Raw genomic sequence first — 16,151 nt, 5'->3', positions numbered from 1 at the left:
CAAAACTTCTAAATTTCATGAGCATTTCCTTTGATTTTCACTGACTCCTCAGCTTCAATGATGGCCTTTGTGATTGTCATTCTGCTGCTGCTTCTGATCGGTGTCGCGGCTCTCGTTGTGGTCATCAGGAGAAAGAGGATGTCAGGTACGACAGATGCTCGTCATCCTCTTGGGTCTCGGAGTGACCAGCACAATTTAGGCTATTGAACGATAATCCTATCCTATCCTAAAGCTACCTTAATCTAGAAGACCTCCACTCTGACGAGGGAGGCTGGAGATTGAATTGGACTAGCCACAGATTAATTAACTTGTTAACGAGTCTTTAGTTAATGAGTATTTTTTTCACTAGGTGCCTCCCCGTCTCTGTCTCTGCATCCTCCCTCGGGTCCAGGAGACAACCAAGCGGTAAGTCAAAGAGATCACAAGCGACACATAACCTTAACTGCCCTACATTCATACACTACATGGCCAAAAGTATGCAGACACCTCTCCCGATGAGTAGACTCAACAGCTCTAACCTCAACCCCGTTTACCACCCAAATGTGAGCCAGGCAATCGGCACCTGACCTCACAAATGGGCGCGACTTCTCGCGAACAAAAGAGCAAAGGCTGTTATAGCTGCAAGGTGGTGGGAGAGAGTTGTTGGCAACTGTATACTAATCATTTGGAATGGGCTTTCCAAGAAGCTCAAGAACAACCAGATCGGAAGAGCCGACGGTAAGAAGAGGAAGAAGGCGGCTAAAGGTATTTAACGGTCACCAGGGGTCGGGATCGATTTGCTGGCTTGACCCACAATTTGACAAAGGAACCCCTTGGAAGACCCTTCTTCAGGGCACTCAAGGAGGATGGAGGTCTCTGCTGAGTCTGGTTCCTCTCAAGGGAGCTTTTAGTTGCCACTGCCACCCTTGGCTTGCTCAACTGGGGTCTTGGTCTCTTGGTGCTGGATGATGTGATGCAGTCAACCGAGATGGTGATAGTGTTGTGGGGGTGACTACCTGCTGTCAGTTTGCGATCTAAAACTCAAGTCGTAGCCTACCAAGCCCTACCAAGGCCCTTAATTCTTAAGACTGTCTTCTGCAACTGTAATGTAAGTTCTAAATCTTTCCCCCTCAGGTGTTCCCCCAGTATGAGGAGATTAAAGACACTGGATGGTTATCGACTCCAACCATTTACTCCATCGCTCAACCACCTTCGGATGCTCCTCAAGACGTTCGTGACGGCACAGCGTCACTCGCAAAGACCGTCTACTCGACGACTCAGATGCCCCAGATTACCTCCGCTTCCTCCTCCGGCGACGACGCTCCCGGCAAGGGAGTGACCTACGAGACGGTGACTTTTGGTCCTCCTGCCAACAAAGCCGACGATGATCCGAAGGTTCTCCTCAAAGGAAACGATGTCTCGTGCGATTACGCCACAGTTAAGGTTTAAGGCTAATACGGTTCATACTGAGGGGGTAGACCCTCACAACCTCTTCATTTATGTTTAGTCTAGGGTGTCTAGGGTGGAGGAAGACAGGGGCGCCAATCCATTCCCAACCCGCCCGCCTTTTCTAGTCGTATCTAATTCCCCTATCGCATTTCACCTCTACTGCAGCAGAACCTCTGTGATCGAGAGGTGCTGTACCACTTCTTTTCACCAGCACCAGGCAGGTTCATGTGGAGATCCGTGTCACTGTCCCTATAGGCGCCCCCGGTGAGATTCAAACTCTGGGTGCTCCGGTGCCCTGTGATGATGGATTGGCGCCCTCCTAGCTTTCCTGACCCTTACCAGGATAACGTGGTGGTCAAACGGACGATGAACTTGCACATTTCAATATCAAGTCCCTGGACAGTGGTAGCTCGGTGGGGAGAGCTCCGGGTTATCAATCTAAAGCTGGTGGGTTTGAATCCCAGCTCTGCCAAGCAGCCACCGTCAGGTCCTTGAGTCCTTGGCTCTTAACCTTCTTAACTTCTTAGATAAAATATGTATTTTATTATTTTTATTGTGCCGTTTTACTTCTGTTTATGAAATATAAATGACAAATAAAGACTTTCTACTCCATTCTCGCTTCAATTCCCTCCGTGACGCATGAAAAAACGCATTTATTTATAGTTTTGTGTTCAAAGTCATGCGTTTTCACTTTGTCCGCATTTCGACACTTCCTGAGATTGCTCAAATCCCAACCCTGAAGTAAGAGGAAGCTGCCGGCACAATCCGACAGAGAACACAGAGCGACGTAATCCAGCCATTTCTACGGTTCACTCGCCAGGATGAAGATCCTCGTCTTGGTGGCGTTCATCCTGATCCCAGGTCAGTCGTATACGTCCGAACCTGAGACCCCGGAGCTGTTGATTGACGAGCAAACCTCCAAAAACCTTCGGTTCTGTTTCTGTCCGCAGGTCCCGCCAGCTGCTTCAACGTGTTCGGCTACGCCGGGGGTACCGTCGTGATATTCTCCAGTAACCAACCGTCTGGAACGTCCACCGGGTACTTCTGCAGGAAGAAACCCCACAGCGGGTGCGAATACCTGATCGAGGCTCCGACCCAGGACGGCACGTGGGCGCACAAGGAGAGGTTCTCCCTGCTCCGCTCGGACGGACAGTGTACCCTGATATTCAGGCGGTTGGAGGTGCAGGACGCCGGGCTCTACCAGTTCGGGGAGACCGGAATGTGGAGTCATAACATTACGCTGAAAGTGATAAGCGGTACGTAACGTTTGTATGATTTCTTGTTGTTATTAATTGTACCAGCACAGGGGCAGAATTCAACCCCTCTGTGATGCCAAGTCTTTGTTGCTCCAAGACTTGCTCCAGAGTTCTGTGAGGAGCCTCCCCAGAGGGGTGTCCTGATATTTTGGCCATATATAACAGCTTTAGCACTGCAGAGAACTCAAACTAGCGAGTTCCAAAGGTAGGGGGGAGGTTCTGTAGTCCGGTCGAGGAGCCAGCTTGTCTCTCGGTAGGTGGGACGGTTCTCGGTAGGTGAAAAGATGTGCCCGGCAACTGCGTGAGCGATAGTCCTAACTCTCCTCGACCTGTGTGGGGGCGGTGCAAGTGGCAAATGGGAATGATTGGGGCAAGATTGGGGTCTGCACTCAAGACCTCCTGACTCTACCCTCCTGGTCAGGTGTCCTGATACTTTTGGCCAGATAGCACTGCAGAGATCCCAAACTAGCATGTTCCAAAGGTAGAACCAGCTGTGCCTGAGGGTGGGGGGAGGTTCTGGTGTCCGGTCGAGGCGCCAGCTTGTCTCTCGGTAGGTGAAAAGATGTGCCCGGCAACTACATGAGCGATAGTCCTAACTCTCTTCGGCATGTGTGGGGGCGGTGCAAGTGGCAAATGGGAACGATTACCTCGGTTGGGGCAAAATCGGGGTCCGCACTCAATCCGGGTTAGTGCACCTCCCAACGGCTAGCCTGCTCTGGCCACACCCTTGGATGTTCGGATGCCCGGATCTCACCTGTACCGGGGTAAGTGTACTTGTCTTCTTATCCTTCCAGCGCTTGACCCCGTCCCCAAATCCTACGCTCATTTATCTGCCACGTTTGACAGATCCGTGCTGCGGCGGTTCCCAAACGGTGACGGCGTTCTTGGGGGAGACGGCGACCATCCGCTGCTGCTACCCTGCCGAGTTCCAGGCGAAGACCAAGGCCCTCCTCAGACTGGACGGTCACTCTACGCCCAGGATGATAATGACGTCCGATGGCAGAGGGGACGGTCTGGGGTCCCGAGCGTCCATCTCCGACGACAGGCAGGAGAACGTCTTTAGCGTGAGTATCAGGAATGCCAGGGAGGACGACAGGGGCGACTATTCCTGCGGGGTGTGGACCGAGCGCCGGACCATCCAGGATTTGTCTCTCTTTACGGAAGTTCATCTCCATCTGACCGGTAAGACCCACACTCAGTTCCTCAGACCCCGGACAGGGAGCCAATCAATCGCGGGACCCCGTCTACTCCTTGTCCCGCCCTCCTCAGACACAGCCAACAGTGTCCGTATGTAATATTTAACGCATTTTCATTTAATGTCCCTCCCGAATTTAGTCATATCCCATTCCCCAATGGTATTTCACCTCTAGTGCTGCAGACCACTCCGCCCCCTTCGACAGGTGTGCATTCTCGACCGCTTCTTTTCACCGGGGAGGAATACCCTGCGGCACTCCCACCCTCAGACGAGCCGGTCACTGTCCTCAAAGGCGCCGGTGTCGGTAGCAGAGCTGGGAATCAAACACCAGCTGGCGCTTTATTTAGAGGCTAAGACATGAGCTAAGACATGCTAATAACCATTAATGTTGTGATTTTTTGTCTTTTTTCCCGGCAAAAAAAAAAATTCCAACGCCAACGACTCCAAACCAAGCATTGGAAACACACCAGACAGGTAAGACGTTACCTGACAGCTACTTTTGCTAATTTTCTTTCATGCTAATCATTCCGCTAAATGGTTAAAATTTGTTGCACGGCTAGCTAAGCTAGTCCGTGGTGAACGTTACCACTTGTGTTGTCGACAGATTCCTCCACGCTCATCGCCATCGTCGTCGCGGTGTGTGTTTGTGTGAGTTTTCTGCTGACGGGAGGTTTCGTGCTGATCTACAAACTGAAACGCGGGCAAACACGAGGTACCCGCACACACACACTTGACTAAAGCTAATAGCTAATAGCTTAATCTTTCTACAGTAAGATGGAGTGTAATTACAAGAAACTAAAAAGTATTAATGCTAATTTCTTTCGTTCTACAGATTCCGCCTCTGACACCCACCAGCCCGAAACAAGAAACACGGTGAGTAAACGCTTACGTGAAAAAATTAGCGTTAATTTAACGGAAAATAGCGGTCCTCCGCCCCCTAGACGTTCACACACTGATCAAATAACCTAACCGCAGCGGTCTTGGAGGACCGGTCACCTTGACATCAGTCCAAACACCAGCCAGCAATCCAACCTAAAACCAGACCAAACACCAGCTCAAAACTAAACCAAACACCAGCTCAAAACCAGTTAAAACACCAGCCCAAAACTAGTTCAATCACCAGCTCAAAACTGGTCCAAATACCAGTATAAAACCAGTTTTAACACCAGCCTAGAACTAGCCCAAAACCAGTTCAAACACCAGCTCAAAACCAGTCCAAACACCAGCCCAGAACTAGTCCAAAACCAGTCCAAAACCAGTTCAAACACCAGCCTAAACACATTCCAAAACTAGTCCAAATACCAGTTCAAATACTAGTCAAAACCAGCTCAAAACTAAACCAAACACCAGTATAAAACCAGTTTTAACACCAGCCCAAAACTGGTCCAAACACCAGCTTAAAACCAACCTAAACCACTATAAAGCCAGCCAGGAAACCATTCCAAACACCAGTCCAGAACCAGTTCAAACACCAGCTCAAAACCAGTCCAAGCACCAGCTCAAAACTAGTCCAAAACCAGTTCAAACACCAGCCCAAAACTAGTCCAAACCAGTTCAATCACCAGCCCAAAACTAGTCCAAAACCAGTTCAAACACCAGCCTAAACACCAGCCCAGAACCAGTCTAAACCATAATAAAGCCAGCCAGGAAACCAGTCCAAACACCAGCCTAAACACCTTGTCCGCAGGCACTCCCGACTGTGACTGCTAGGGGCGCCCAGCCAGCCAGTAGCAGCACAGATTATGTTCCATAACCTCCTCTGTTTGTGTCGCTTTCATCCAACAGCAGAACCAGAACATAAGGACCTGCGCCGTCTACCAGAACTCGGACCCCAACCAAACCGCTTCCTGTTACCAGAGCCTGGAGCTGGAGACCAGGACAGATTCGGTCTACCAGATGCTGGACCCCAGAACCAAATAATACTCCAGGTCTGTCAGGGACCAGACGTCAGCTAGCAGGTGACCTCAACACTGATTTTGAGACTTGTGGCTTGAGTCCATTTGATAAAAAACCTTTCATCTGGAGGTCAGTCTGTCCCATTGCCCCCCTAGATATATAGGTCTCCTACTGACCCCCTAGATATATAGGTCTCCTACTGACCCCCTAGATATATAGGTCTCCTACTGACCCCCTAGATATATAGGTCTCCTGACCCCCTAGATATATAGGTCTCCTATTGACCCCCTAGATATATAGGTCTCCTACTGACCCCCTAGATATATAGGTCTCCTACTGACCCCCTAGATATATAGGTCTCCTACTGACCCCCTAGATATATAGGTCTCCTGACCCCCTAGATATATAGGTCTCCTATTGACCCCCTAGATATATAGGTCTCCTACTGACCCCCTAGATATATAGGTCTCCTACTGACCCCCTAGATATATAGGTCTCCTACTGACCCCCTAGATATATAGGTCTCCTGACCCCCTAGATATATAGGTCTCCTATTGACCCCCTAGATATATAGGTCTCCTATTGACCCCCTAGATATATAGGTCTCCTATTGACCCCCTAGATATATAGGTCTCCTGACCCCCTAGATATATAGGTCTCCTATTGACCCCCCTAGATATATAGGTCTCCTACTGACCCCCTAGATATATAGGTCTCCTACTGACCCCCTAGATATATAGGTCTCCTACTGACCCCCTAGATATATAGGTCTCCTGACCCCCTAGATATATAGGTCTCCTATTGACCCCCCTAGATATATAGGTCTCCTACTGACCCCCTAGATATATAGGTCTCCTACTGACCCCCTAGATATATAGGTCTCCTACTGACCCCCCTAGATATATAGGTCTCCTATTGACCCCCTAGATATATAGGTCTCCTACTGACCCCCTAGATATATAGGTCTCCTGACCCCCTAGATATATAGGTCTCCTATTGACCCCCTAGATATATAGGTCTCCTGACCCCCTAGATATATAGGTCTCCTATTGACCCCCCTAGATATATAGGTCTCCTACTGACCCCCTAGATATATAGGTCTCCTACTGACCCCCTAGATATATAGGTCTCCTACTGACCCCCTAGATATATAGGTCTCCTATTGACCCCCTATATACAGTGTATCACAAAAGTGAGTACACCCCTCACATTTCTGCAGATATTTAAGTATATCTTTTCATGGGACAACACTGACAAAATGACACTTTGACACAATGAAAAGTAGTCTGTGTGCAGCTTATATAACAGTGTAAATTTATTCTTCCCTCAAAATAACTCAATATACACCCATTAATGTCTAAACCACCGGCAACAAAAGTGAGTACACCCCTAAGAGACTACACCCCTAAATGTCCAAATTGAGCACTGCTTGTCATTTTCCCTCCAAAATGTCATGTGACTCGTTAGTGTTACTAGGTCTCAGGTGTGCATAGGGAGCAGGTGTGTTCAATTTAGTAGTACAGCTCTCACACTCTCTCATACTGGTCACTGAAAGTTCCAACATGGCACCTCATGGCAAAGAACTCTCTGAGGATCTTAAAAGACGAATTGTTGCGCTACATGAAGATGGCCAAGGCTACAAGAAGATTGCCAACACCCTGAAACTGAGCTGCAGCACAGTGGTCAAGATCATCCAGCGTTTTAAAAGAGCAGGGTCCACTCAGAACAGACCTCGCGTTGGTCGTCCAAAGAAGCTGAGTGCACGTGCTCAGCGTCACATCCAACTGCTGTCTTTGAAAGATAGGTGCAGGAGTGCTGTCAGCATTGCTGCAGAGATTGAAAAGGTGGGGGGTCAGCCTGTCAGTGCTCAGACCATACGCCGCACACTACATCAAATTGGTCTGCATGGCTGTCACCCCAGAAGGAAGCCTCTTCTGAAGTCTCTACACAAGAAAGCCCGCAAACAGTTTGCTGAAGACATGTCAACAAAGGACATGGATTACTGGAACCATGTCCTATGGTCTGATGAGACCAAGATTAATTTGTTTGGTTCAGATGGTCTCAAGCTTGTGTGGCGGCAATCAGGTGAGGAGTACAAAGATAAGTGTGTCATGCCTACAGTCAAGCATGGTGGTGGGAATGCCATGGTCTGGGGCTGCATGAGTGCAGCAGGTGTTGGGGAGTTACATTTCATTGAGGGACACATGAACTCCAATATGTACTGTGAAATACTGAAGCAGAGCATGATCCCCTCCCTCCGGAAACTGGGTCGCAGGGCAGTGTTCCAGCATGATAATGACCCCAAACACACCTCTAAGACGACCACTGCTTTATTGAAGAGGCTGAGGGTAAAGGTGATGGACTGGCCAAGCATGTCTCCAGACCTAAACCCAATAGAACATCTTTGGGGCATCCTCAAGCGGAAGGTGGAGGAGCGCAAAGTCTCGAATATCCGCCAGCTCCGGGATGTCGTCATGAAGGAGTGGAAAAGCATTCCAGTGGCAACCTGTGAAGCTCTGGTAAACTCCATGCCCAGGAGAGTTAAGGCAGTTCTGGGAAATAATGGTGGCCACACAAAATATTGACACTTCAGGAACTTTCACTAAGGGGTGTACTCACTTTTGTTGCCGGTGGTTTAGACATTAATGGCTGTATATTGAGTTATTTTGAGGGAAGAATAAATTTACACTGTTATATAAGCTGCACACAGACTACTTTTCATTGTGTCAAAGTGTCATTTTGTCAGTGTTGTCCCATGAAAAGATATACTTAAATATCTGCAGAAATGTGAGGGGTGTACTCACTTTTGTGATACACTGTATATAGGTCTACAATTGATCCCCTAGATCCTGTAAAATAATATTTTAATTTTTAATGATGCACAATAGAACAGCAGAACTGAGATTCCAATTAACGCTCTATTAAAAACAGGCTTTATTTATAAGATTCCAATATAAAAAACGTCTTCCAGGATATTTATTTATATAAATATTTTATTTATTCTTTTAAATAATTACTCCACCACCATCCTTCATTGATTGCTTACACATTTTAAGAGGTATTAAAGCCCCAAAAAAGAACAAAAACAATGTTCACATCCTTCTACAACATTAAACCCTTCTTTTTTGTATTTCAGATCATCGTCCAGCTTCATGACCCAACTGTCCCTCAGCTTCACCTCACGGATGGCCGATCTTACGTTCTCCTCCAGAATTTTCTCCTCATAACTTTCCTAAAACAGAATCGTCCATCGTTTCCTCGACTGAAAGGCGTCCGGGTTGAGCAGTCCATGAAGAAATCCAAACCTTGTACTGCTGACGGTCTTCAAACCACTCAAATGGTGAACATTCGTGGAGTCTCCAGCACCGTGGATGGACCTCCAGTCCACAGTCCCTCTTATCCGGGCCTGGGACGTGCACTAGAGGTCCACAATGGCTAGGTTCATGTACCCACCTGCACCTTCTGTATTTGTGAGCCCAGTTTACCAAAAACTAAGATCTAAGAACATCTAAAGAACTCAACCAAACGCTTGAAGACGAAACCAAACCCACCACCATCACTTATTATATTAGCTATAAATTCGTCTAGAAAGACACCCTTGTTTTTTCCTTCATTTGACAAAACTCAGTGTACTTGTTATGTTTGTTCTGCCACTAGAGCGCGCCAGAGTGCCATAATCTACTCTTCTAACCAAAAAAGGAAAACCATCGTAAAGGTATAATCACTTATCGAGTCAAAGACATGAGCACAGGAGAAGGGCGTGGTTATGCATAGCTAACAATGTACTCTTGACTTAACGGAAATAAAAGTCTTTTTGTTTCAAGATTTGTACCTCAATGAAAGACCTATATATCTAGGGGGTCAATTAGAGACCTGCATCCAGTGTTAATTTCGTTGACGAATGATTTTCGTCATAGTTTTCGTCAACGAACCTTTTTTTCATGACGAAAACGAGACGATGACTAAATAAAAACTACAAAAAAAGATAAAAACTATGAATCGACACTTTCGTCAACGAATAAAAACGAGACGAAAATGTTTGGCAGGGACGACATCCAATCAGAACCGATTTAGTTTTGTGGAAGGTAGGGACAAGTTAGAAAGAGATCCAATCATAACTACTTTAGCGTATGTGGAGGGGCGGGACAAGCCGGGTAGCCATCCAATCAGTACTAATCTTTTGCAGTACCGCGGTAAGAGCACACTCGCACACATTTGATCTGAACCCGGGAAGACCAGACCAGCCTGTGAACTTTCTTTACTCATGGAACCAGATTAACTCCACAATGTTAACAGGGAGAAAGAGGAGAGCTGATATATCTGGACACATTTCTCATTTAATGTCGTGAAAAACAAGACGATGTGTGTAAACCATGTGGGGCGACGATCTCGGGTAAAAACACAACAGATCTGAAACATCTGGCACCGCTGGCAGTATAATGGCAACATAATGTCACAGCTGCTTTATGGTACCCAGTTTTATAAAGAATGTAATATACAATTTGTTATGAACAATGCATATATGTTTCAGGCAGAGCAGAACTACTGGTCATTAATATTGTGTTATTGTTATGCTCAATAATCAGGTCAGTTAAATAAAGATGTTTAAAATAAGTTAAATCTGGTTTTGTGTGTATTGCACATTCAAACATTAATAATATTCCATAACTGGTTAAAAATGTTTCATTTTGTGTAAGTGTATATAATGACTTCAATAATTTAAGGGAACTGATGAAAAAGCATTTACATTTTACACCCTTTATATTTATTTTAGGGCGGAACGGTGGCTAAGTGGGTAACACTGTCGCCTCACAGCAAGAAGGTCCTGGGTTCGAACCCCAGTTGGGGCGGTCCGGGTCCTTTCTGTGTGGAGTTTGCATGTTCTCCCCGTGTCTGCGTGAGTTTCCTCCGGGTGCTCCGGTTTCCTCCCACAGTCCAAAGACGTGCAAGTGAGGTGAATTGAAGATCCTAAATTTGTCCATGACTGTGTTCGATATAAACTTGTGTAATGAATAACTACCGTTCCTGTCATGAATGTAACCAGTGTGTAAAACATGACGTTAAAATCCTAATAAACAAACAAATATGTATTTTAGTCGACTGAATCGACTGTAGATTTAGTCGACTATAGTCTTATGACTAAATTATGACTAAAACTAAATCAAAATTTGCTGTCAAAATTAACACTGCTGCATATCTAGGGAGTCAATGAAAGACCTAGATATCTAGGGGGTCAATGGGAGACCTACATATCTAGGGGGTCAATGGGAGACCTACATATCTAGGGGGTCAATGGGAGACCTACATATCTAGGGGGTCAATGGGAGACCTGCAAATCTAGGGGGTCAATGGGAGACCTGCAAATCTAGGGGGTCAATGGGAGACCTACATATCTAGGGGGTCAATGGGAGACCTACATATCTAGGGGGTCAATGGGAGACCTGCAAATCTAGGGGGTCAATTAGAGACCTGCAAATCTAGGGGGTCAATTAGAGACCTGCATATCTAGGGGGTCAGTTGGAGACCTACAGTGTATCACAAAAGTAAGTACACCCCTCACATTTCTGCAAATATTTTATTATATCTTTTCATGGGACAACACTATAGACATGAAACTTGGATATAACTAAGAGTAGTCAGTGTACAACTTGTATAGCAGTGTAGATTTACTGTCTTCTAAAAATAACTCAACACACAGCCATTAATGTCTAAATAGCTGCAACATAAGTGAGTACACCCCACAGTGAACATGTCCAAATTGTGCCTAAAGTGTCAATATTTTGTGTGACCACCATTATTATCCAGCACTGCCTTAACCCTCCTGGGCATGGAATTCACCAGAGCTGCACAGGTTGCTACTGGAATCCTCTTCCACTCCTCCATGATGACATCACGGAGCTGGTGAATGTTAGACACCTTGAACTCCTCCACCTTCCACTTGAGGATGCGCCACAGGTGCTCAATTGGGTTTAGTCCATCACCTTTACCTTCAGCTTCCTCAGCAAGGCAGTTGTCATCTTGGAGGTTGTGTTTGGGGTCGTTATCCTGTTGGAAAACTGCCCTGAGGCCCAGTTTTCGAAGGGAGGGGATCATGCTCTGTTTCAGAATGTCACAGTACATGTTGGAATTCATGTTTCCCTCAATGAACCGCAGCTCCCCAGTGCCAGCAACACTCATGCAGCCCAAGACCATGATGCTACCACCACCATACTTGACTGTAGGCAAGATACAGTTGTCTTGGTACTTCTCACCAGGGCGCCGCCACACATGCTGGACACCATCTGAGCCAAACAAGTTTATCTTGGTCTCGTCAGACCACAGGGCATTCCAGTAATCCATGTTCTTGGACTGCTTGTCTTCAGCAAACTGTTTGCGGGCTTTCTTGTGCGTCAGCTTCCTTCTGGGATGACGACCATGCAGACCGAGTTGATGCAGTGTGCGGCGTATGGTCTGAGCACTGACAGGCTGACCTCCCACGTCTTCAACCTCTGCAGCAATGCTGGCAGCACTCATGTGTCTATTTTTTAAAGCCAACCTCTGGATATGACGCCGAACATGTGGACTAAACTTCTTTGGTCGACCCTGGCGAAGCCTGTTCCGAGTGGAACCTGTCCTGGAAAACCGCTGTATGACCTTGGCCACCATGCTGTAGCTCAGTTTCAGGGTGTTAGCAATCTTCTTATAACCTAGGCCATCTTTGTGGAGAGCAACAATTCTATTTCTCACATCCTCAGAGAGTTCTTTGCCATGAGGTGCCATGTTGAATATCCAGTGGCCAGTATGAGAGAATTGTACCCAAAACACCAAATTTAACAGCCCTGCTCCCCATTTACACCTGGGACCTTGACACATGACACCAGGGAGGGACAACGACACATTTGGGCACAATTTGGACATGTTCACTGTGGGGTGTACTCACTTATGTTGCAGCTATTTAGACATTAATGGCTGTGTGCTGAGTTATTTTCAGAAGACAGTAAATCTACACTGCTATACAAGCTGTACACTGACTACTCTAAGTTATATCCAAGTTTCATGTCTATAGTGTTGTTCCATGAAAAGATATAATGAAATATTTGCAGAAATGTGAGGGGTGTACTCACTTTCGTGATACACTGTATATATCTAGAGGGTCGATTGGAGACCTACTTATTTAGGGGTCTGTTACCCATGATCAAAATTAAAAAAACATAGGATAAAAAACAAGACCACTAGAAAACAACCAAACACTAATTTTGAATGCCTCTCTAGAAATGTCAATTCCTTCTCGGGGGTGATGTTTACCTTCACGGGGACGATGCTCAGGGGTGTTTCTTTCTCCTGCGAGGTCAGGAAGGGACACAAATCCGTCCCGAAGGGTATTTTGTTAAAACGACACAACACCCAAACTCTGCTAGCATCCGAAATCGACAGCGACCAGTAAAGTGTGTTGTCGTTCTTGCGCGGTACCAGCTTCATCCGTACGGTTTTGGGCGGGCTGTTCACCTGTAGCAGTGTGCTTCCTGGAACCTCGGCGTAGAACAGATCCCCGGTCCTGCACAGACCCCACATCGAACATTCTACCACGTTGTTCCATCCGAGTGAGCGCCGATAAACCCCGAGCTTCCAGGACTTGTTGTCTCCCACCTCTACGTCCCAGCAGTCGAAGTTGAAGTTTTGGGCTATCGAACCCAACACCCTGAAGTCGTCACCTTTTTCCTGCAGTGGGTTGGGGGAGTAGAACCTCCAGGCCGAGCGCCTCACCGCCGTCAGCTCGCCGGACACTGACATCTGGGGCGGAGCCGAGTTGGGGTCCAGGATCACGGGGTCTGCAAGAAAATGGATTGAAGGTCCTTTCCGATAGCAAGAATGGGTAGCAGCCATATACGGGCACAAATTCCCACACACGGACGTACTTAGGTACTAAAGTCTACTCACAGCAGGGACAGACGTCCTTCATTTTCTCCCAGACGTTGTATCTCAGGTTCCCCATGTGTTTAACCACGTCGATCAGAGATGCCGGATCGAGGTGTGGATGTGGCCGATACTGAGCCCTGGAAGGCGCACGTTTACCAAAATAAATAAATAAATAATCAAAAACATACTTTATTTATCAAAGTCTGAAGACGTACCTCAACAGAATGTCGTTGAAATTCTGAAAAACAGAAGAGAAGAACGAGATTACAACCAAAATTAGGTTTCCTTATGAAGCCCCTACATATCTAGGGGATCAATAGGAGACTCAATACTTTTGTCCAAACCAAGACCTCACCCTCAGGAACGTGACGTCATCATTCTGGAGCTCTTCCTCCACACCCATCACCCTGTCAGAGAGAGCCTGGAGTTCCCATTTAACCAGTTCCTCCTGCTTTTCTCGCTTCTGCTGCTCCTCCACCCTCAGTTCGCTCCTCCTCACCTCCTGCTCCACTCTGAGGAACTGGTGAAGCTTCTCGAACTCCGCCATGATCTGCTTCTCTGCCTGCTCGGCCTGAGACTGGAAAAGAATCCACAGATGAATTAGGGTTTGGCTTTAGCTCTTCCACTGCTGGAGTAAAAGCAAGATCTTCACCTTGATGTATTTGGTGACTCTACACTCCAGGGCTGAACCCTTCCTCAGAGACTCCAGAGCTTTCTCAGCCGGAAGAAGAGCAGCTCGGATCTGATCCTGTAAAAACATTGACTAATATTAACATGACGTAACACTTCAGTGTTACAGGACGATGGTCATTACAGACACAATCACAAAATTAAATACTTTTATTTATTTAATTACACACCTTTAAATAAAAAACATTACAAACATTAATGTAAACAATAAAACAGGTATTTTGAGTAAAAATTATTAGTAGGTATGAAAATAAATTATTATTATTATTATTATTGTGTTATAATTATTATATTTGACATTATTATTAAATTCATTATCATTATTATTGCTGTTATTATTATTTATTTTTTACATTTATTATTATGATTATTATTATTATTAAATTTGTTATTATTATATTTTCATTATTATTATATTCGTTATTATTATTATTATATTAGTTATTATTATTATAATATTCGTTATTATTATTATTATATTTGTTATTATTATTATTATATTTGTTATTATTATTATTATATTAGTTATTATTATTATAATATTCGTTATTATTATATTTGTTATTATTATTATTATATTAGTTATTATTATTATTATTATTATTATATTCGTTATTATTATTATATTCGTTATTATTATTATTATATTCGTTATTATTATTATATTTGTTATTATTATTGTTATTATTATTATTATTATTATATTCGTTATTATTATATTATTATTAATATTATTATATTCGTTATTATTATTATTATTATTATATTTGTTGCTCTTTTTGACAGTTTAATCTAATAAATAAATAAATGAATGAATGAATTAAGTCATCAGTTAATTAGGTTTCGTTTCAGATGAAAGGAGAAGCTCCAGAAGTTCTCACACCAGAGTTCATTCATTGTTTAATTATTGAATTCATTAAATCTATCCTGAGATGAACCGACCTCCCGCCCAGAGTTTCTGCTCTGCACTTGTTATTTCCAGGCGGCTCTGGACGCAGGTGGACCCTGATCAGGTGGGAGTCATTACTAAAGGTAATTAGAGGAGTTCCACACTCACCTTGTGCTGCTGTACAGCCTGAGTTAGAGGCTGAACCTTGTGGGCTCGGTGCTCCTGGTTCCTGCACTCCTTACAGATCAGCTCCCGGTCACTCTTACAGAAGAACCTGATCTTCAGTCCATGGCGTGGACACGGGACCCCTCCATAGTCCTCCTCCTCGGTTCTCCTCCTGTCCTTCTCCTTCTTGTAGGACTCGCAGGTGCTCTTCAGGACCAGGTTGGACACGGGGTTCTGGTGGGTGCTGCGCAGACACACCGGGCAGGTTCGGCTGACCGGAACCTGGAGGTTTGGCTGGTGATCGATGCACTGGCGGCAGAAGGTGTGACCACAGAGGAGCATCTGAGGATCCCGAAAGATCTCACAGCACACCGCACAGGAGAGCTCGTCCTCCAGAGAAGAAGCCATGGTGAGAGAGAGAGTGGAGCTGGTGTACAAACTTCTGCAGCTTCTCTGTTCTTCTGAAACGAAACCCAAGAACCAGGGAAGAGATAAAGAGCCAAGGGAGCGTCTGAAAAGTGCCCGAAGCGGAAAAAACTCTCGTTACCTACTGACATGCACCACCTACTACACCTGTATTACAGAATAAAAGTCCTACTGTATAAATTATTATTATTACTATTATTATTGTTATTATTATATTGATATTAATAATATTGTTATTCTTCTTCTTATTATTATTATTATTATTATTACTATTATTATTATCATCATTATTATTCTTATTGTTATTGTT

At 45.2% G+C, this 16,151-nt stretch overlaps 2 protein-coding genes across 3 annotated transcripts; one reads left to right on the top strand and one right to left on the bottom strand.

The window, feature by feature from the left end:
* Nucleotides 1–2,207: 2,207 nt before the first annotated feature.
* LOC134328301 (polymeric immunoglobulin receptor-like) lies at nucleotides 2,208–9,598 on the top strand. Of its 2 annotated transcripts, none has more exons than XM_063009396.1 (8): nucleotides 2,208–2,289; nucleotides 2,379–2,684; nucleotides 3,531–3,866; nucleotides 4,333–4,353; nucleotides 4,484–4,591; nucleotides 4,712–4,752; nucleotides 5,668–5,837; nucleotides 8,912–9,598. In XM_063009396.1, the coding sequence occupies exons 1-7, from the start codon at nucleotides 2,250–2,252 to the stop codon at nucleotides 5,797–5,799; spliced, it is 984 nt and encodes a 327-aa protein (XP_062865466.1). In that variant the 5' UTR covers nucleotides 2,208–2,249; the 3' UTR covers nucleotides 5,800–5,837; nucleotides 8,912–9,598. The 2 variants fall into 2 exon arrangements, with proteins under 2 accessions (XP_062865466.1, XP_062865465.1); XM_063009395.1 differs by having other exon boundaries at nucleotides 5,665–5,837.
* trim35-1 (tripartite motif containing 35-1) lies at nucleotides 9,386–15,827 on the bottom strand. The gene is made up of 7 exons (XM_063009596.1): nucleotides 15,419–15,827; nucleotides 14,324–14,419; nucleotides 14,027–14,248; nucleotides 13,887–13,909; nucleotides 13,693–13,808; nucleotides 13,019–13,583; nucleotides 9,386–9,461 (listed from the first exon to the last, which is right to left on the bottom strand). The coding sequence occupies exons 1-7, from the start codon at nucleotides 15,821–15,823 to the stop codon at nucleotides 9,386–9,388; spliced, it is 1,503 nt and encodes a 500-aa protein (XP_062865666.1). The 5' UTR covers nucleotides 15,824–15,827.
* Between the last annotated feature and the right edge of the window lie 324 nt (nucleotides 15,828–16,151).

The sequence above is a fragment of the Trichomycterus rosablanca genome, chromosome 15 (assembly GCF_030014385.1).
Source record: "Trichomycterus rosablanca isolate fTriRos1 chromosome 15, fTriRos1.hap1, whole genome shotgun sequence".
NCBI lineage: Eukaryota > Metazoa > Chordata > Actinopteri > Siluriformes > Trichomycteridae > Trichomycterus > Trichomycterus rosablanca.
Note: the sequence above shows the minus strand (reverse complement) of the source record. Positions and strands in the feature narration are given on the sequence as shown.